Here is a 20,561-nt window from a genome sequence, read left to right on the forward strand (position 1 = left end):
TCATTTCATTTCATCTCTAAATCCAAACCAATGCTTAATTTTGTCTTTTGGCAAAATGGCCGTCTAACATCAACATGATCATGATCATGGGTATGGACAAGGAATCATCTCAAAACAAAACTAAACTCTTGATGGAGATGCTGCTGATCATGCTTATCTCATCCATGCAGCATGCCACTGTGATAGAAGCTTCCGCCCCATGGATTTCATCCACGCGTTTTTCTTTTTTGATAATATATATTTATATTTTCTGCATTGATTCTAGAAATTGTAGTAGTACTGGAAGCGTGTGAATACCTAATATTTTTGACTTTAGTGTGGCCTCATTGACAATGCCCGCCATCGCTATCTTATTTTTCCTTTTTTGTTATTAAATTCTTTGTTTTCAAAAGAAAAAGTCTGCTGTTTATCATATGTTCTTCTTCTCTTCGGCTACCTCCTACCTTGAATCTTCCAAAGGCCTTCCTGTTGATTGAGCCCTGGGACAGGGTTAACATTTATTTGGCACTGTTTTACGTATCTATCACGACCTTTTCTGATGACCAGATCATGAGACTTTTTAGTGTATCTAGATGATAGATATTCAAGGAGCAATTAGGGATCATATGATCTTGCAAAGATCTGTATTTATATGTATATATTAACATTAATATTGGTGTAAGCTTTTGCACAATTGCATTTTATTTATTGGGTAAGTGAATTTATTACTATTCCCTTCTTCTATAAGGTTATTGGCACACAAATAGATAGAAGATTTGAACTATTTAAGAGGACCGACTGAAGAAATCAAAGATTTTATTTTGTTGCATAACACAACATACTGAAAAGAACTTGATTGATCCCCGGATATTGCATCTATTGATACCCACCCGATAATCTTTGGATTTGAGCATGAATTTGCACAAAACAACAAAAGGCTAAATCTGTTGCGAATGGAAGAATCACACGAAAAAAAAAGTTAAAAAGTAGACAAACTGAAAGACAAAGGAATAGATCTTTTGATTCAGTGATATTGGTTTAATTAATAATAGAACACGAGAAATGGTTGCAAAGTATGCAACCCACAAACACAAACTGGTGAAATCCTTTTCTATACAATCAAAGGGGTAAGTCATCCATAACATTTACGTGGATGCAGCAGCTGCAACCACAGGAATCCAGTGCAGATCTCTACTAGTGACGCCACCAAGCCTGCCACGCCCAATCCCTCGACTCTGCTGGCGATCACAATCTCTCTTTTTCCCGCTAAATCCCTTTCTTGCTTCATCCATGTTGCCGCTTGATTCAGATAAAACACTCCCCTCAATGCCCAGTGACATCTTTTGATCTTCCTCTCTGATCTTTAATCTTGAAGTCCAGCAGCTGGTTGAAGAATCAGTCGACTCGGGTTCCCATGAAGAAGAAGAAAAACCCCAATGCTGTTGACCACCGCTAACAAAACTGTTGCTACCCGAGGACTCTTGGTCCTCCGTATCTTCCCCACAACCCCTCCTCTCATCGTTACATACTTGTGAAAGCTCGGCTCCATCACATCGTCAGCAACGGCTATCTCAGATTCTATAAAAGGTTCTTTGGTGTCTGTTACCGTGTTCCCAACAATACTAGCAGCCAAGGAAAAATTGTAGGCAGTCCTGTTAGATTGATGCGTTGGGGGGCTTCTTCTGTCCTCAGAGAAAGCACAGGACAGATTAGAACTTCTAGTGGAGTTAAGGTCAGCAACAGCTTCCAGGATAGAGCAGGCCTTGCTGACGCAAGGTGGAAGGTAAACAGAAGTTGTATTGGTGTTCTTTTGGTGGAAATGCTGGATGTCTTCAAGCAACAGCGTAGCATAAGACGGATTTGGATTCAACAAAGTCTCCGGATTCAGGTCTAGGTCTCGCAATCTCCTAGAGGACCTGGTTTTTGTTGATGGTGTCTGTGGGTTCTGGCTTTCAGCGCCTGAGACCACCACGGTTTTAGTGGTGACATGTCTAGTCATTGATAGTTGTGGTTCTTCACCCTCTTCCACAGTCGATTGTCGCTTTTCCTTCGGTATGCAATTTACAGTCACAACCTGGTTGTCCAGAGTACCTCTGCTGCTGGTTTGGTAGTTTGCCCCTTGAACACCGGTTCTGTTGTTGATAGCAGTTTTTTTTATCTCAGCACTTGGTTTCTGCATTCGAGAATACAAGATGATGTACTTTGGCTCAATAAAAAAGAAAAAATAATGGCCCTTCTCAAGATGATGTAATATGGGTATGCAAATATTTTAGCCCAAGAAATGCATAAACGGATACATTACATGGAGCAAGTGCCTACCGGATTCAGAATATTTGTGGAATCCTTGACATCAATCCCTTGTTCTTCAGTTTCTTTTTTGTTCTTATTCTGTACCTTGCTGCTGCTGCTGCTGTTGCTGCTAATTGGTTGTGAATATGAGAGAGAGATTGGATTAATCTCACTCAATGGGTTTCTCCTGTAAGGAGATTGCTCTCCTTTCTTTGAAGAGCTGCGGCTAAGAGACGGCTGCAGCTGCTGATTATCATTGGAAATCTTAGCATGCACATTTGCTCTTGCTGGGGACTTGGACCGTGGCGATGCAGCATACCTTAAACCCGCCGTCACTGCCTCGTTTCCAACATTTTTCTTCTTGGCATCACTGGCTGTTGCAGATTCTCCTCCTCCACCACCATTGTTGCTTTTATCCATCACCAAGGATGAAACAGTAGCAGGGACTGAGACCATCTTTCCCTGCCTATTACCATTCTTAATAGCGTTGGCTCCAGCAGGTGCACTCCCTGCTGTAGTCCCAGCAGGAGTGGTGTTCTCAGATGATCTCCGACCAGGGGATCGACTCACTCGTCTCTCCCTGCTGCTCGAGCGCTGTTGTTGGTCTCTGTCTCTTTCTCTGCTGGGTGTTCTTCTCCTTCCTTGCGAAGATGAAGAAGGCTTAGATGATTGGCGATGACGTTGTCGGTGTTGACTCCTTTCATCCACCTCACACAAGTTATTGCTCTCAATGACATTGGCTTTCTTTTGATCATCATCAGCTGCAACAACTTCGTCGAAGTCATAGCTCCGCTTGGAACCCGAGTACTTTCTGTTACGGTCACAAGAAGCGGAAGAGGAAGCAGCCTTGCTGGATGGGCTTTGGCTAAGCCTTCCGCAACGAATTAGAATGGCATCCACCTCTTCTTTCGTGCAGCTCGATGCCCTTAGACCAACACCTACTGCTGCTGCTTGTGTAACCAGCTTGTCAACCATCGATTCAGCTGCCGATTCAATTGAAGATGTGGTACAAGTAGCCGCAGCTGTAGTAGAGGCAAGCCCGTGTGGTGCCAATGGAGCATCTTGTTGAGGAGGTGGGTTTCGAGAATCTCTACCTCTACCTCTATCTTCATGGCTCTTCTGGTTCTTGACGACGCTTATCTCCTTCACTAGGTCGCCTTCATCCTCTTCCACCTTTTGATCTTCTTGTGTTGCCGGCAATGTCTTGTCCCTCTTCAGCTTCATCATTGGCTCATTACTGTCCACTGTCACTTCGTGGGTAATACTATTTCCACATCCTGTATCACCATGGGTATGAGACTTGTTTGGATCTGCCATTGCTACTGAAGCAACAGCAGCAACAGAGGGAGAAAAAGAAGAAGATCCTCTCTTCTTGCTGAAACAACTACCCATGATGTTTTGTAGTAATTCAGCCCAACATGCCAAAGAAAGAGAGAGGTGTTTGTAGATGAATGGCAGTGACAACAGGGAAGTTGGGAACGATAATGACCGAGCAGTTGTAAGGGAAACAAAGAAGAAAGGTAAAAGGGAATGGCACAGAGAGACAGAATTTGAATTAGAGTGGTGCTACTCTGCCTTCTCAGAGCGAACTCCATCTTACCATTAGTTGAATTTTTTATTTTTTATTTTTTTATTATTTTAAAATATTTTTAAAATATCACTTTTTTAACTATTAAATAAAAAAATTTAAATATATGAAATGTCAAAATAAGAGGACAAATTAAATGAGCAAAGTAGTATTTTTCTTTGAATTATTGTAAAATTAACGGTACATAATATCCGAGCGAGAGAGAGAGAGGGTATTTTAAAATTTTGACAAAGGGGCGGGCTGGTAATCTCTGATTCTCTGCAAAGAAAGAGCCGTTAAGAGAGACAGGAGTCGTTGGATCATTGTTCTGTCCCTACTGTACTGTACTGACGCCCCACTTCCCCACACAAACTACAGTTCGTGTTCCTCCATTTCTGTTAAAACTATTATTATTATTTTGCCATTCAAATTTGTACAACGGCTATGGTGCATCCTGTTTGGGTTCCGATCAAGCCTGCGAATCCTGACAAGAATCTTGAATCCCCAACCCAACTCCAATTTTGATAGGTTTTACTTGCTTGATCTCTAAAATATACACATCTATGGCCTCAACTTCGCTTGCCAAAGAATATCAAAATAATAGAGTCGCGACCACCTGCTTCAAAACTCAATGTAAGCATATTGCTTCTCAGAGACAGTTCAATGTTTGTCTTGAACTATAAATCAGGCATCCATGGTAGCTTGGTGGGTTTGGCAATAACAGCAGCCGACAGCGCCGAATCAGATGAACTATAATAAACAAACCGACAAATTAACCTTCGGTAACAGAATCACTTTCAAAACACACCAATTTCCCAACTCTTGGAAGAAGTTGAAGCAACTGGCCATCCATAATCTAAGAGGATTCGAGGTTGTCTGTCTCTAAACTACTAAGTTATATTACTTAAATTGTAATATTTAAAGCTAGGATGCATCAAGCAAAGTACATATTCATATATATATATATATAAATTCTGATAAATGGTAAATATATTCGACAGAATATATCCCATAACCGAAATAGATAGCATACAGTTTCAGCAAAACAAAAACCATAACTAGAGTTGTAGAAAGTTTATGCAAGTGGCCTTGATCATCTTGATATTCCCAAAGTTGATAGAAGCAACTTTACACGACCCTTTCAAAGCAACAGCATAACTAGTACAGCATATTATTTATCATCCGGATGATCCACCCAGCTGCTCCATTCCCGTATCCGAATGAAATCACCATGCTAAGCTTGTCAGGCTCAAAACATTCCAATCCCCTTCAGGGAAGAAAATTTCACAAACAAAATTGACATTAGGTGAGCTACAGAAGAGGAAAAATAAAATAGTCCTACAGAAAGATGTTAGATTCAGAGAGAATAACTCAAGGAACGAAAATGAAACCTTGATTTAGACCTTGCAAAGTTTCTTGAAAGAACTCAGGAGCGGTAGAACCAAGCGCAATATCGCGCACACTGGTGCAGGCCTTTTTACCCCCATTCTCCTGCACCAGGATTGAGAAACAGTTGATTGATTGCTATTCAGAGTCATCATAAACTTCTTCATCAGAAAGCTCATCAAATGATCTTATGTCGAGCTGGTAACGCAGGATTCCGCCGATACCACCAAAACCTCTGCAGAACTGAGATCCCTCTTGAGATTTGTTGGTCACAAACTCAAGCGTGCAACCAAACTTCCTGTATTCATTAGCAAACCACTCAAGCAAAGATAACTTCTCCTGAACCTCCAATTCAGCAGAGCTGACAGAATCTCGAAAGTTGCTCTGATCTGCCTCCTGTTCCTTGTTCAAGTGCTTTATGATAATCTCCCCAGTTGTGCTATTCTTCAGCACGTACCTATTTATATCCAGATTTTCCCATACAATAAGCAACTCAACAGCACCCATCTCCAAAGCTTTCAATGTGTCATCTACACCAAAAACGTACTTCCCAGTGTCCTGACTAATCTCCTCGAAGTATTTTCCTATTAAACGCTTCTCCTGAATAAACTTCACATTAGACAGGATCTCGGATGACAGCTCAATAGCTTGATTGAAACCATTCTCCCCTCCATAAGAAACATCTACCACGTTTAATATTTTGGCTTGAAGGCGGGGATCAAACATGTCTGACTGACTGAGCTCAGTTTTGAAGTCAGCTGACCCAGCCAGTATCAATCCTGCAACATTGGGCTGGCTGGTGGCAGGATTGATAAAAAACTGAGTAGCAAGCTCCGCTGTCTTCCTAACGTAGTTGTGGCGCTTCTCCATTCGAAGACGAGCAAATCGCAGAGCTGATTGCCCTCCTCTTCCATGCTTCTTTGGGAGGTCAACGCTAAATTTATGAAGTACTTCTCTGGTATTACCACTTAAAGTACCAAAAAGGGTCCCATTACCATCCATGACAATAAAACCAAACTTGTCATCAGATTCTAGAAGTTCGTTCAGCGCTTCTGTGTGAAATTTGTTATCACAGAGATAAAGAGACGCATTAATGGGCCTGAATGGCTCAAAATCAATTGTGACCTTCTTCTCCTTTCCATCTTCAGTTACAATTGTTCCAGTATAAAGCACAAGCCCATTGGGAGGAACCTTGTTGTAAAGCTTAAGCCTTTGCTGAGCAGAAGTAATTGCACCAAGCACAGACTGACGATTAACCCTGCTTTTAATGTTTGAAGCAGTTCCATATTCGTCACCCAGCATCTTGGTAACACGAGATACTTGATCACGTGGAGGCATGATAAGAGAAATCATGCTGGTGCCATTGCCCCTAGCAGCTTCCAGTGCTTTTATCAATTTCTTGATCTTCCATATCTCAATGTTTCTATCAGTCTCGTGAGCATCTGCCATTGTAGATTTATTATAACCTGCAAAAGAGAGAAAAAAACAAACTAGCAGAGTTCAGAAGATAAAGCTGAAGATAATAGGTAATAGCACTTTACACTAGGACAAAGACTAACAAAACTAAAAGATAGTGCAGTGCAAGAAAAGGTAACATCTGCACAGGCATCAGTTCGGTCAAAAGCAGCATCACGAAACTCAATTATAGATTACACAGGGAACTCCAGTATATTCTAAGCAACAAGAATAGACAATCAGGTGAAACTATTATGAATTTCCTATGCCATGTGAAGCTTAAACATTCCAACAATAACATGTTTAATATAGAACATCTTTCAGTTAAGCTAGTGGCTGAATCAGGTATTATTGCCCATTACAAATTACTACGGCATATGGATGGATATGTAAAGAACACGTTCACCAATTCAGTTTCAATGATATCAGATATCTAAATCATATTAGAAATTTGTAGACCAAACTAAGGGCTTGTTTGGATTCACAAGTCATCTCAGCTCATCTCAACTCATCTCAACTCATCTCACTACTATTCATTACTATTCAGCAACTTTAACTCACAAATCTCACTACTATTCACAACTCATCTCATTACTATTCACAATCCATCTCAACTCATCTCAGCTCATCTCAAGTCATCTCAAGTCATCTTCGAATCCAAACATCTCCTAAGTAAAAGATGTCCACTGAATATTCTCAATTATTAGGAAGAAGAAATGTGACATATAATCAACATCCATAGCCATCAACACAATCCATATGGCCACTCTAGCAAAAATATGACCTAAATTTCTTACAATAAATAATTCTGATTAGTCGATTTGCAATACAAACAACGAAAGATGAAGTTATTGATGGTGATTGTACTCTATAATTTATTTTATAAGTAAACGATTATATTAATATTAATATGAATAGGCATAGCCCTACTCTATAATTTTGATATAACCACTTTTCTGACGGAGGGAATAAACACATATATGTTCTATATGCTGCTTAAATTTTACGGAAATTTAAAGCTCATCTTTCGAATAAAGGTGTCAAAAAAAAAAACTTTCTATTACTCATAAAAAAAAGGTGTACAAAAATCGTCCATAGGCCTTGTTTGTCACCATCAATATACTTATTATTATTGGAGGTTAATTTATTCTTTTCTAAATGAATAATATGGGCTAAGCTGCAAGTCGGAAGTCTAGGTTACAGAGGAAAAAAAAAGACTCCGAGGCAGTCGAATCAGTTAATTACTTAACTCTGATCAGATCAATCCAACAGCAGAACAGCATCAGGTAATATATATAAATCGAATCAAGAAAAGAAGAAGAAAGAAGCAAAAAATACAGGAATCTGCAAACAGATATCAAACAAAATAAAGATAGAAAACAAAGACAACACAAGCAAGGACAAAATCAAAGAAATCTGCAAAGAAATACCAGAGAAAATATTGGAAACGAAGATCTTCAGATCACAGAATCCGCCAAACAAGCAAAGGTATAAACAAATCAAGAGATTGAAATTGAAAAGAGAAATATGAATCGAGGAGAAAGACCTACAGGAGGAGATGGTAAGGGTTAGCGTGTTCTGGACTCTGGATGTGTGCGCGCCTCCAGGCTGGGACTAGGGGTCAAAAACTAGAGGTTGTGGTTGTGGACCTTCCGCGTTAAAAGACTTCCTTGGGGTTCTGTTTCATCTCCACTGCCCATTAAATATTTATATTTATATTTTTCTAATTTATTTTCTCTCTTAGTAAGATATATATTCCGAATAATATCAATTAATGTGAATAATTTTATGTGACATTTTATTTTATAATTCATGTTTATTTGCAAATATTTTCTTTCTCACACTTCCTTTAATTACGCAGTTCGATGATATGAGATAAAATATTTTATTAAAAATTAAATAAAAAATTATTATAATATAATTTTTATTTTAAAATTTTAAAAAATTAAATTATTTATCATATTTTATTTAGAAAAGTATTAATTTTTTAATTTTTTTCATAATTATTAACTCAATTTTTTAATTTTTCCTTTTAATGAGAAAAATAAGCAAAACGGTTTTGGGCTCGGTTAGTGAGCCTTGTACGAGTTAAACTTCGTGGGCTAAGGTTTGTGGCTTGGGCCGCCTACCCGCCCACGGAAAAATGGATTGCAGGCTTTTGCAGCAGCCTCTTCGAAAACGACGTCTCCTCTATATCGAGATTTGGAGGTTGCTCGTCTACTTTTGCAGTTTCCAGGATTGGTTTTTTCGGGAAAAAAGAAGAAAAAAAAGTTTCCAGTATGGGTGCGAATGGTATAGATAATACCAAAATCTAAGATGGAAATTCCGAAATAGTGCAATTGATCCTATTATTAATGATACATTGATTGATAGTAATTATAATAAATCCCAAGATTTGTACGTACAAGAATCGAACTAGCAAAGTCTGTTGCCTAATTTGGTATAACCATATTATATATAAGATCATAATGAACATCCTTCAAAGATGACAGATGATAAGTCTGAAAAGATCAAGGAAATTAATTACAAATTCAAAGCTAGCAGCCAAGCACACGGATCTTGTTAATAAGAATAATAATAATTAACGATCATAATGTAATTAGTATTTGATAATTATTTTAGATTATAGACATCATGATGTAATTAATTTTTTGTAACTAAACCGAACTCTCCTTAATCCTTATTGCATGCAAATTATATGCCCATACAATATCCAAGTTTGAGTTTTAAGGAGATGCATGCCATGCATTGAATTAGAAAGTACGAATTAGATCAAATAGAATAATAATAACAAAAACTCTGTACGCATTGTGCACTATATATACTAATGTGATTAGCTGCGTCATTTTTTTTAATATAAAATAATTGATTTGACCAATCATATTAATAAAGTGTAAAAAGAATACGTAAAAATAACTGTATATAATAGAACTCAAACAGCTTTTAATTACCAATTGCATGCAACATGTGAAGATGTAACAGATCACGTTGTATGAGTAATTTAAATTATATGTATGTGGTTAAAATTAGAACATCGTTCAAGAAAGTTAACTTCTTTTATTAAATTTCTATAACACACGTACATGATCCTCAATAATAGTTTTAGAGTTCAGAGTACGAACTGGATCGAACAAAAAATGATGAGAATATATTTAGTCAATCATTGCATGCAGATGATCAAAGCTAGCTAGCGTGCAGTTTAATCAAGCGAATTTCTCAAGGTCATCCTTACACGTGCATGCATGCCCAAGCTAGCTATGGCGACTGCATCTCAGGCTGGCCAACTGTATATTATCAGGAGGAGGCCAGACCCAAAGTCCCTAAATTAATTATTAGAGTTAACAAATGGCTATAAAAGTCCATACAATATTTCCGCCGCCCAATCAATTAGGAAAATCCCAAGAAAGTTTGATAGCTATTCTTTTCTCCAGATCATCCTTGCTTTCGGAACAATCAAACATCTCAACTCTTTTATTATCTTTTAGTTTCTCGGGATCGTTTTTAGAGCATAAAATAGTTCCATCATATTAATTTACTAGGTAGTCAGAACAATCACCCCCACAGCTTTATGCACAGAGCGTGGATATAGAATACCATCAACCGAGCCCAGAAATTATATTAATCTAAAAGAATTGCTGTTGGCATCGAACAGTTTGTTCGACACGCTCCATATCGGCATGTAGAAGAAGCATTTCCTCCATGGGAAACTATATTAATCTAGACTTTCATCCCGGTCTCATTCCTACCTTAGGCTTGCTTTTTACGATAGCTTTATCCATTCCCGCCGGCGTAGTGACCGGCCGTCAACTTTTTTCACATCAGCCATGCCCCCCCGTTGACACTTCACGGTGGTATATAAGTCTAATGACGGCACACAATATCGTAGAAACAACTTTTAGAGATAAAAATTAAGTTTGAGAGAGATCCATCTATCGATCGAAGTGAATTGAAGCTAGCTAGCTAGAGCTAGTTAATTGGCGTTCCTGTACGTTGTTGCCGGATCGTAGTACATAGTTGGGGTTCTTGGTAATGGCTTCATCCAGTGGCGGCGGTGTGCCTCCAGGGTTCCGATTCCACCCAACGGACGAAGAGCTGCTTCACTACTACTTGAAGAAGAAGGTATCGTTTCAGAAGTTTGATATGGAGGTCATTAGAGAGGTGGACTTGAATAAGATGGAGCCTTGGGACTTGCAAGGTGAAATTTATTAAGCTCTACGTACGTACGTCCATATATATGATGTTTTGATGATCATGTACGTGAATCGTGATATAGTACTTAATTAAATTGTGTATGTTGCTAGAATAATATTCCCGACGATTCTATTAAGTATTAATGCATTTACGAAAAAAAAAAAAAAAAGGAAAAAGAACAAGATCAGATAGTGCAATATGCGTGGCAGTCTGCAAATTAATTAATTAGAGTCTTGAATGTTATTAGTCTTAAGGTTGTAATTAACCAGCAGCTAGGCTTAAAGATTTATCTCAGAGGTATATCTCAATTTAAATTATATAATATTGGAATTAAATTATAAGGCGAGTCTAATATTATTAATTCATTGATCATCTTATATATAATACTTTGTTAATTAACCTACAAACTAAATATGAATCGAGCCATTAATTATTCTTTACCAGTCAAATTAATATCTTTCCGATCTAATAGTTTGATTATCTGTGCTCGAAGTTCTTGGCAAATTTCTTGATATACATACATACATATACATATACGTTGGAGTTATATATATATATTTATATAAGTGATGATAATTGAATCATGAAAAAGAAGCAATGGATCTAATATGCATGAATAACTTCAGGAACATATATAAAGACTTAATTTGTCGGTGGATCTCTTCCTAATTTGGAGTTACAAATTATATGGGAAAGTTTATATATTTTCTTCGAGCGAGGGATGTCATGAATCATGATCATGTGCTATTTAGATCCGAACTCTTAGATGAACAAAAGATATGATCTATAGAATTAATAAGTCGGGAATGATCACGACATTCAAGGAAATTTAGTCTTCAAACTGGAATCATGATCAAGAATACATGGCATGATTTAATTATATATATATATATATAATATATTGCTTCTTCTGATTTTTCGAGGACACTAAAACGTAAAATAAAGCGAGTTGCCCTTCCTTCAAGGGCTTTCTCATGTGGCGATCGAACTTAATTAAGTGTAATATATATATATATATAGATAAATAGAAGCCAAAGGGTAATTAAATTAATATGGTAGCTAGCTATATATAACGTATAATTAAACTACAATTATATGTATGCATGTTTCATGCATGCATGCCATATATGATCATAAAAATAGAATGGGAAATAATCATCATTCTTAATTCAAACTACAGTACAACTGCTTTTTATAAACACCCATCATACAGGTACGTACTACTACTAATTTGTTCATGGCCGCAAGCAGCTGTTAATTTTCTTATCCACAGCTTAACTTATCCCTGATTAAACATATAACAGTAGATCACTATTTAATTTGGTGTTGCTGCTTCTCTGGTTATGTTTAGAGAGATGTAAGATTGGGTCAACACCACAAAACGAGTGGTACTTCTTCAGTCACAAGGACAGGAAGTATCCAACAGGATCAAGGACGAATAGAGCGACAAATTCTGGCTTCTGGAAGGCAACAGGGAGGGACAAGTGCATTAGAAACAGCCATAAGAAGATAGGTATGAGGAAAACGCTTGTTTTCTACAGAGGTAGAGCTCCCCACGGCCAGAAGACTGACTGGATCATGCATGAATATCGACTTGAAGACAGTGATGATCCTCAAGGAAACGCCAGTACTGTACGTATCTCTCTCTCTCTCTCTGGTTGTTCATCAATCGGAACTCATAATATGGGAGTAATTTGTTAGAAAAGCATTTTCGCTTGGGTTAAAGGTGAAAATTAAAGTGAAAGAGAACAACTCAAACTAACTACTCTTTGTTTTAAGTTTTAAATGATAAGCTTATAATTCAGATTTTATATTGCATGCGTTTGTATAGGAAGATGGTTGGGTGGTTTGCAGGGTGTTCAAGAAGAAGAATCTATTCAAGGTTAATGGGAATGACGGAGGCTCTGGCATGAACTCGGGTCAACAGCTCAACAACACGTTGAACACCAATCAGCCACGCACCTTCCTGCACAGAGAGAACCAATATCTGCCACGTCAACAACACAACAGCGGTAACCAACCAATCTTTGAGCCTGAACTAGCACTCCATCAATACTCCCACATGCCATCCTCTCACTACTCGCTTTTCCAATCCCAACCCCTTCTTCCTACCCACAAGCCCCTCGGCTATGACTACTCGAGCCTCCCTTCGGAGACACCTATCATGGTCAAGCAGCTCATGACAAACCCTAGAGATTGTGAGAGTGGCAGTGACAGCCTCCGGTACCAAGCTTGTGAGCAGGGTTTAGAGGTGGGCACGTGTCAGCCGGCTCCACAATTGGTAACAGGAAGAGATCATGAGGGCATGAATGAATGGGCTATGCTCGACCGGCTTGTCACTTCTCATATTGGAAATCATGATCAAGAATCGTCCAAAGAGGCCGTGAGGTTCGAGGAGGATCCAAACACATCTTCTGCACCCCAAATTAATCAGCTTTCATTGCGAGGAGAGATGGACTTTTGGGGCTATGAGAAATAGCAGAGAACAGCTGGAAATATTGGAGTTAACCATACAATTACATGGCTCTAATTAGCCATGCGAAAACTTGAAAAACAGAACGCTTAAGTTGATGGTAATTATATATATGTTTGTTTGATTTCGTAATTACGTGACTCATTTATTATTTAAAATTATTTAATAAACATTTAAATACTGAACTTGATGCAACGAGTGTAAGATCTGATCTAATCCCCCTCCCCCACTTCAATTTTATTTTTATTTATTTATTTTTGTTTTGGGACGTGTTACGTCCACTGCTCCCAGCTGGGAGCTACCATTAGGCAATTTTTTTTTTTTTTACTTTTTTTATATGTATTTTTTAACACTTTTAAATATTTTTTAAAAAATTAAAAAAATCACAATATTATTAAAAAATACTTCTTTAATCATTAAGTAAAAAAAATTAAAAATAAAAAATCACAACGGTAGAATAGAACAGAAAAAATGAGCGATAAGAGTACATTTTCCATATTGTGAAACCCTTAATTTGTAGAGGACTTGTGATTGGCGAATTGGCCATAATCAATCTTTTGGAAAGAAGAATGTGGCATGGAGAAATAGTCTTCATGTTACAACCATATAAGGTGAACAACGCTAGGTCTGTATAAATTAATTGAAACACAACCGGACATTCAACTTTCAAGTTCAAGGATCAAGGTTAAATGCATTGAGAATATCTCAGTGGCATGTACAATTAATGCACATCTAAGCTGAGTGCAGAGCAAGAGGAAACTTTAAAATCACAGGGTTGGAGCTCTTTCGGCAGATCCAGCAATAACAGTGAGCAAGTTGTTTCCAAAAGGATCACTGAGATGCTTTGCAAGGTTTTCAACAGGGCCTTCTCCAGTGACATAAGCTTGAATAAAGAAACCCAGCATGGAAAACATTGCAAGTCTACCGTTTTTTATCTCCTTCACCTTCAGAATTGCAGCCTGGTCCGGATCCTTTGCAAGCCCCAATGGATCAAAAGGACCACCTGGGTGAAGCTTGTCCTCCAAATCCTACCAGCAAAAAAAAAAAATTATATATATATATATAACCACCTCACATTAACAGTTTTCTTTTGTCATGAATCATGGTTAAGGTAATCTACCAGAATCTTGGTGAATCTTTTTATATGAAATGGCATAACTGTTGATGGCACCAATACATATATTTGATAATAATAAAAAAAAAGGGAGGGTAGTCACAGAACAGAATCCTCACATACCAAGCCATTGATAATTCTGTAATATTCTGCACCACCAACGAGAACAACCTCAGCAGCGACAGCAAAAATAAGATTGATGGGGATGTTCTTCCCAAAGTAATTCAATGTGTTCCCATCAAGGAGTAGTGCTCCTGTCTGCATTATGCGCACAGAGTAATTCAATGTGGGGGAATCTCTTGCTAAATGGATGTCTCTGTTTAAAGTATAGAAGGGCAATTAAAAGAAACCTTGAACCAGACAGCCTCAGGGCCGCAGTTAGCACCAAATTTGTTGAAGGCCTCTGGGATAATGAATCCAGCAGCTCCAAGCATGGCCCAACGGGCGTGAATCAACTCGTATGCCTGATATCTGCAATCAAAGTGTCCCCATTAGTACCATACGACATTTATATTATTGATGGATTTGTTTACTTTGATTAAAGGAAAAGTATCTGGGAAGTTTTAACATACTTGCTGAAGTTCTCTGGATTCTTGCTAAGCCCAAAAGGATCGTAACCATAACTGCATCGAAATGAATAAGCAAGATTATTCACCCAAACGAAATTGCAATCTATGACTTTAAAGGCCAAACTTAGCACCATCCAATATATTTCTGAAAGAGACAAGTTTTAGAGGAAGAAACGTCATACTCTCCAGGAACTTCTCCGGTCAAATACTCTGGGATCTCGGATCGATCCAAGAGGCCTTCCGGCAAAAAAATCCTTCTGTCAGGACCTGACCAAACCGCCAAGCAGAATGTTGACAAGGACAAAAAAAACCAACTCGATCTCCATGCATTGCAAGCCAGCAGCACAGAGCACTGCGTGCATGAGTTAATTAGTAAGGAAATGAGATCAGGTTTCAGTTGGTCAACTTACCATACCACTTGGCGAGCTCCTCGTCGGAAGGAGAAACAGCAGCAGGCTTTGACTTAGGCGGTGCCGCCTTCTTCTTGGAGAAGAGAGCAACAGTCTTAAATGTGGCGGGGCTGGAGGCCGTTGGAGCTGATGTCCTGGCGGCACCGCTGAAGTTGAGAGGGTTTCCGAGCATTTCCGACACGCCAAGAGAGGCAGCCGCAGTGGATGCAGCCAGAGAAGCCATTTTCTGGGTCGCCGGAAATGAAACCTTTTGTGGCTAGCTAGAAGTAGGATTGGCGTGGTAGTGGAGAATGCAAATGATCGAGAAATGAGATACTATAAGCTTGAGTTGGTGGACGTGGGCATTCCATGTAGGATTAGTGTTCATGGGTTTTGATTGGTTGATTTGCATTGTGAAAATGCGCAATCCATTGCAGCGATATGATAGGGCGGGTTGAGATAATATGGCAGACGATTGTGATGACGTGGAATGCTCCTGATCCTGAACTTGTAGATTGCATCGATTTGGATAACATGTCCCATCCAATGTTCCGTGGAAATTTGCTCTCGTCCACAGCTGCTAATCGTACATAACGGGGTGACTTTTGTTTTTCTTGAGGTTGTGAGTGTAACCCCTTTTAATTTTTCACACCGATTTTTCCTTTCTTTGCTGGGCAAATTGGAGCTAGCATGTGCTTTTGCACCCACCTCCCACCATATATCCTTTTCACGGTTCACCACGGTGCCTCTGATGCATCTTCCCCTTTAAACTTTGCTTCCCCTAGAATCGGCACCAACAGTCCACATCGCATATGTGATATGTTTAAGTTCTATGCACTGCAGCTCATCTGATTCCGAACAAAATGAGTGCCATCACCCAGAGAGAAATACGTTTCGTCCGAATTGTGTTTTGCATCTTAAATATCAATACTCATTTGGGTTTTAAAGATCTAGAAACAGCTTTTGAGGATCTTTCACCCTCAAGGAACCGCGTTTCCAGTCAAGTGTGGGTGGGACAAGAGTTTCTCTCTATAATATGTATAGCAGAGTCCACCATAAGCACTCTCTTTTTTCTAGATAACCAAATTGGGAAGTAATTAATTTCACATTAACTCAAAGAGGGGGTACATAATATGCATGCATAGAAAAAGGTTTTTATATTTCCTTGTGGAAATGCATGTGTACAGAATCTATCTAGAAACCATCATGGTTCGTTTGATTATACAGCAGGAGCTTGACCTCATCTTCTCCACTTGTCAACCTCTCTGGAAGTTGCTCGGATAAGTTTCTTGGTATTAATGACAATCTCATCAACAAGTGCACCAATCTCATCCCTGGCAGCACCAGGCTAAATGAGCAAACAATCTATAGACCGAAACTCGAAGGAAAAATAATGGCCAAAAATAATAGCAAGTCATAATTATGAAACTTTTAGCAGTCTCGATGCGACAAAATTCATATATAGATTCTCTGTTCGAATGCAGTAGATATATACCGAACAATAGAACAAAGCAAATTGGAGTATCTCAGACTCTCGTAGTTGCAAGATTTGTATCTCACGACATCCATGAGGTTTATCCGACCTTTGAATATAAGGAATGGACCTTGAAAGTTTCTGAGCAATATTCACACTCCTGTGGAATTTTATGAGATGCGAGCTTGGAATTTTGTTCAAGGGGTTTGGGAAGTTTAGCTTTCATTCTTTTGCTTGAATTTGAAACTTTTTAACTTGTTTTCACAATAATAATAAACTTCTATATTCCTCCTATGTCATTGAACCACACAGTTCTCCAGTGAATATTATAATTTGATTTTAAAGATCTTTACATTGCCCAATCAAGATTCTTGACTCTTAAAACCATGAAATGAAAGTGAAGTAAGGCAGTTCAGATCAGTAATCATGAATAGGTCATGATATGTTAAAGACTGATACCAATTACCATCATTTATATCTATAACTTGTCTGCCTTTTGTGAAAGAGAAGACATCAAAGACAATTCTCCCAGTTATTCTTTTCTTTTTTGGTTCTGTCCTCTCCTCATTCCTTTTTCCTTTTTTCTTTCTTTCTTTTTCTCGCCATTTTGGTTTTCTTTCTGGAAGTGAGTTTAATGCATTTTAAATGGAAACACGCCAAGTATAACTAAAGAATAAACTTACTGAGAGGGAAAATTCATAGAACCATGAGAAAGATGCCCAACATTAGAGTATCTCCCGTTTTCATCCAAAGCAATGCCCCTCCCCATACCATAGCCAAAACCTAAGCCAATCCCACATCCAGCACCAAATCCAATGCCAACTTGTAAGCCGGGAATCCCAGGACCAAATCCTGCACCTGGTGAGAGGAAAACCATCTTACACCAAAAAAGAATATTTGAGTTTTATTTTTCTTCTTTGAGCCAAAAAAATATCTAAGTTTTATTGTTCATTTACATTTTATTAATCAGCAACATATGCAACATAAGGATTGATAAGCCTAATACCAAATGATAAAAAAATTTGGCAAGGTGGACGGGGATAAGAAAGCAAGAATGACACCTCACTCCCCCGCTATTATATATAATGAGAATGGGAGCTATTATATATATAACACTTTCCAAACGAAATGTAACACACATAATGTATCTTAAAAGGCTGACACAATGAAATTTGGTGCATCCAACATCTTCCTTAACACCGTCTTCCTAGTTATCGCAAATCTTCTAGATAAACTGGATAAAGGACTAGAATACTGCCAGGTGTGAAAATCCTCAATCAAATTTAAAACTCTATTCTTTTTCAATTCCAATGACGCCTTCTGAACATTTTTTGGTCAAAAATTGAAAGTATGTTGGCGTACCCAAACTGCTGAAGATCAAGCTCCTTACATCAACCTATAATAAAATCCAACCACGAGGACTGTATAAATAAAAAGGCCACTTTACAGTAATATTCACATCTCATTAAAATCCGACCCCTCTCTGAACTGAAATGATAAATTATACGCACAACATTTTGTTCGCAGTGGCTTCTGACAATTTAGCATGTAATATTGTAGTCCCTGCTAAATTCTAGATAATTGTTCAAATAGCTATCGTAATTCGAGAGAATCCCATATAGCATCATTGACAGAAACAATAGCCGAGGGCGGAGTTGATCATGGACAGAGGTTGAAAGTGAAGGGCATATGTGGGTAAGTGTTTACAGAACTAGGTCCCCAAGAATAAAAACCTCATATAGATTAATGATAAATGATTTATACAAGCTTCAAATATCCGGTAAAAAAGACCTCACCTTGAAAAAAAGAGTAAAAAAAAAACAATTCTTCATTAGTGAGATCATTTTTTAAAAAACTAGTATAACTTGTCTGTCTATTTGAGCTTCTACCTATCATTACTCTAAATTAATAGAGATCTGTGGGCAAAAAGGCAACAAGGAAAACGGTGAAGTACCACCGAGAAGACCGATGCCGAAACCAAAACCGCAGCCAGCGCCGAGGCCGAAAGCGGGACCCAGCTTACCCAGTTGCTTCGAGTTGACATGCGGAAGCTTCCAGGCCAAACCCTTAAGCTCTCCTCCCTGATTTTTCATGCCTTTCTCCTCGACACTCTTCCTGGGTTCTTCTATTCTTTTCGTTTATACGAATCTCGACGGTGTATTTGGTGCAGGCTATTGCTAAATAGGCTCGTGGGCTGTGGCCGACAACTTAAAAGCCCCTCCGGATTGGACTGGACTTGGCTTGTCAGCTTCCAACTTTCATAATTAAAGTCGATAAATCTCATGTTATATTATTTTATTTTATTATTAAAATTTTTTAAATTTTTTATATAAAATATAATAAATAATTTATTTTTTAAAATTTTAAAATAATAATATTAAAATTAATATTTTATTTAACTTTTAATTTTTATTTCTTCAAATCTCATCATCCAAATCGCATCAATTGAACCTTTTCGTTTTTATTTTTGATTTTCTGGACAATTCAGCTATCAGCCAAAAACCACTTCAATAACCTGTATATGTCCAAAATGAAAAACTTTAATATCACAAATTATATTTTATGATGTAATTTTTATATTATAAATTGTTATAATTAATATAATACATTAAATTATAAAATAGATTTGACGTTTTAATTTTATTTTATAAAATATCTTTCTTAAACATTAAAAAGAGAGAGAGAGAGAAATCTTCAAATAGGACGTTTTGTTTATTTGTGTTTTACACGAGCCAATAAAAATTTGACGCTTATGCAATTTATAGAACCAACTATAGATGCCCCGTCCGTAACCTTAACCTCTCCCTTTCTCTGGTTGTCTTGATGCTTGAATTGCTTTCATTACACATGAAATCAAATGAGATATTCTTTTCTTAAAGAGGAATTAATTTCCTACACGCTAGTATTTTTACACTTTTAAAAAAATACACGTCATATCGAAGGGTGTAAATTTACCGTAATCACCGCGTCCGGTCCTTAGCTGCATTAAAAAGAAAAAAACTACAAACCCAATTACTTACAATGTTTGTTTGTTAATATGGAGTTTAGGACTTTGTTATGGACATTAAAGAGAGAAAGCAAAGTCAAAGGTTCCTTATTTGCTCACTATCTCGTGGGATATTTGGAAGTATAGGACTTTGCGGACCGGATGCTCTCTTTGAAACGTCCACCCGTGGGTAAGGTTCAATTGAACTTTGATGGAGCTTTATTTCAATATTCGTTATCTCGAGGTTATTTTAAGGGATGCTAAAGGTAAAGTGTTAATGGCATTGAATACGAGGGAAGTGGATGAATTTGCAGTGAATGAGATTGAAGCCTTAGCTGCCCTAAGGGATTTGTAAATGACTCTTCATCTTAGTATAACTAGTTTAATATTGGAAGGTGACTCTTCCTCTATTATTAAAGTTGTAAATTCTAAATAAACGAACCTCATTATTCTGGCCCTTTGATTATTGAAATTCAGATTTTGGTTAGAAGATTTCAGGATTAATTATGCAGTTCTAAGACGAGGTAAAATGTTTTATTTTATTGAATAAAATATTATTAAAATATAATTTTTATTTTAAAATTTAAAAAAATTAAATTTTTTATTATATTTTATATAAAAATTTAAAAAACTAATAAAAAAATGAGAGATATTTTGTGGATTGATTTCTACTTTTGCAACGGGAATGA

The 20,561-nt window shown here is 37.6% G+C and overlaps 4 protein-coding genes and 1 pseudogene across 7 annotated transcripts; 1 reads left to right on the plus strand and 4 right to left on the minus strand.

Moving 5' to 3' along the window:
* Positions 1-975: 975 nt before the first annotated feature.
* LOC109001904 lies at positions 976-3,852 on the minus strand (annotated as a pseudogene).
* A 915-nt stretch (positions 3,853-4,767) lies between these two features.
* On the minus strand, positions 4,768-8,361 carry LOC109001905 (eukaryotic peptide chain release factor subunit 1-3-like). Of its 4 annotated transcripts, none has more exons than XM_018979406.2 (3): positions 8,227-8,361; positions 5,227-6,687; positions 4,768-5,102 (listed from the first exon to the last, which is right to left on the minus strand). In XM_018979406.2, the coding sequence occupies exon 2, from the start codon at positions 6,668-6,670 to the stop codon at positions 5,360-5,362; it is 1,311 nt and encodes a 436-aa protein (XP_018834951.1). In that variant the 5' UTR covers positions 6,671-6,687; positions 8,227-8,361; the 3' UTR covers positions 4,768-5,102; positions 5,227-5,359. The 4 variants fall into 4 exon arrangements, with proteins under 4 accessions (XP_018834951.1, XP_018834953.1, XP_035550475.1 ...); XM_018979408.2 differs by having other exon boundaries at positions 5,239-6,687; positions 8,227-8,351; XM_035694582.1 differs by having other exon boundaries at positions 5,239-6,687; positions 8,107-8,351.
* A 2,253-nt stretch (positions 8,362-10,614) lies between these two features.
* Positions 10,615-13,449, plus strand: LOC109001907 (protein BEARSKIN2). The gene is made up of 3 exons (XM_018979409.2): positions 10,615-10,871; positions 12,219-12,499; positions 12,699-13,449. Exons 1-3 carry the CDS (start codon positions 10,706-10,708, stop codon positions 13,344-13,346), a joined length of 1,095 nt encoding a protein of 364 aa, XP_018834954.1. The 5' UTR covers positions 10,615-10,705; the 3' UTR covers positions 13,347-13,449.
* A 463-nt stretch (positions 13,450-13,912) lies between these two features.
* Positions 13,913-15,822, minus strand: LOC109001908 (chlorophyll a-b binding protein CP26, chloroplastic). Its single transcript, XM_018979410.2, has 6 exons — positions 15,434-15,822; positions 15,206-15,290; positions 15,027-15,077; positions 14,805-14,925; positions 14,578-14,712; positions 13,913-14,368 (listed from the first exon to the last, which is right to left on the minus strand). The coding sequence occupies exons 1-6, from the start codon at positions 15,654-15,656 to the stop codon at positions 14,108-14,110; spliced, it is 876 nt and encodes a 291-aa protein (XP_018834955.1). The 5' UTR covers positions 15,657-15,822; the 3' UTR covers positions 13,913-14,107.
* On the minus strand, positions 13,953-19,037 carry LOC109001909 (keratin, type II cytoskeletal 3). Its single transcript, XM_035694847.1, has 7 exons — positions 18,841-19,037; positions 17,570-17,744; positions 15,434-16,746; positions 15,027-15,290; positions 14,805-14,925; positions 14,578-14,712; positions 13,953-14,368 (listed from the first exon to the last, which is right to left on the minus strand). Exons 1-3 carry the CDS (start codon positions 18,977-18,979, stop codon positions 16,653-16,655), a joined length of 408 nt encoding a protein of 135 aa, XP_035550740.1. The 5' UTR covers positions 18,980-19,037; the 3' UTR covers positions 13,953-14,368; positions 14,578-14,712; positions 14,805-14,925; positions 15,027-15,290; positions 15,434-16,652.
* Between the last annotated feature and the right edge of the window lie 1,524 nt (positions 19,038-20,561).

This window comes from Juglans regia, chromosome 10 (assembly GCF_001411555.2).
Source record: "Juglans regia cultivar Chandler chromosome 10, Walnut 2.0, whole genome shotgun sequence".
NCBI classification, from domain to species: Eukaryota; Viridiplantae; Streptophyta; class Magnoliopsida; order Fagales; family Juglandaceae; genus Juglans; species Juglans regia.

Bases quoted from the DNA above. Each gene is read 5' to 3' on its own strand.
- LOC109001907 (XM_018979409.2), top strand. From the start codon at position 10,706: ATGGCTTCATCCAGTGGCGGCGGTGTGCCTCCAGGGTTCCGATTCCAC. The intron at 10,872-12,218 runs GTGAAATTTATT...GGTTATGTTTAG, and splicing joins GGAGCCTTGGGACTTGCAAG to AGAGATGTAAGATTGGGTCA. The intron at 12,500-12,698 runs GTACGTATCTCT...GCGTTTGTATAG, and splicing joins CTCAAGGAAACGCCAGTACT to GAAGATGGTTGGGTGGTTTG.
- LOC109001905 (XM_018979406.2), bottom strand. From the start codon at position 6,670: ATGGCAGATGCTCACGAGACTGATAGAAACATTGAGATATGGAAGATC.
- LOC109001908 (XM_018979410.2), bottom strand. From the start codon at position 15,656: ATGGCTTCTCTGGCTGCATCCACTGCGGCTGCCTCTCTTGGCGTGTCG. The intron at 15,078-15,205 runs GTATGACGTTTC...ATTTCGATGCAG, and splicing joins ACCGGAGAAGTTCCTGGAGA to TTATGGTTACGATCCTTTTG. The intron at 14,369-14,577 runs GTATGTGAGGAT...TTTTGCTGGTAG, and splicing joins ACAGAATTATCAATGGCTTG to GATTTGGAGGACAAGCTTCA.
- LOC109001909 (XM_035694847.1), bottom strand. From the start codon at position 18,979: ATGAAAAATCAGGGAGGAGAGCTTAAGGGTTTGGCCTGGAAGCTTCCG. The intron at 17,745-18,840 runs GTACTTCACCGT...TCCTCTCACCAG, and splicing joins CGGCATCGGTCTTCTCGGTG to GTGCAGGATTTGGTCCTGGG. The intron at 16,747-17,569 runs GTAAGTTTATTC...TGGTGCTGCCAG, and splicing joins TCTATGAATTTTCCCTCTCA to GGATGAGATTGGTGCACTTG.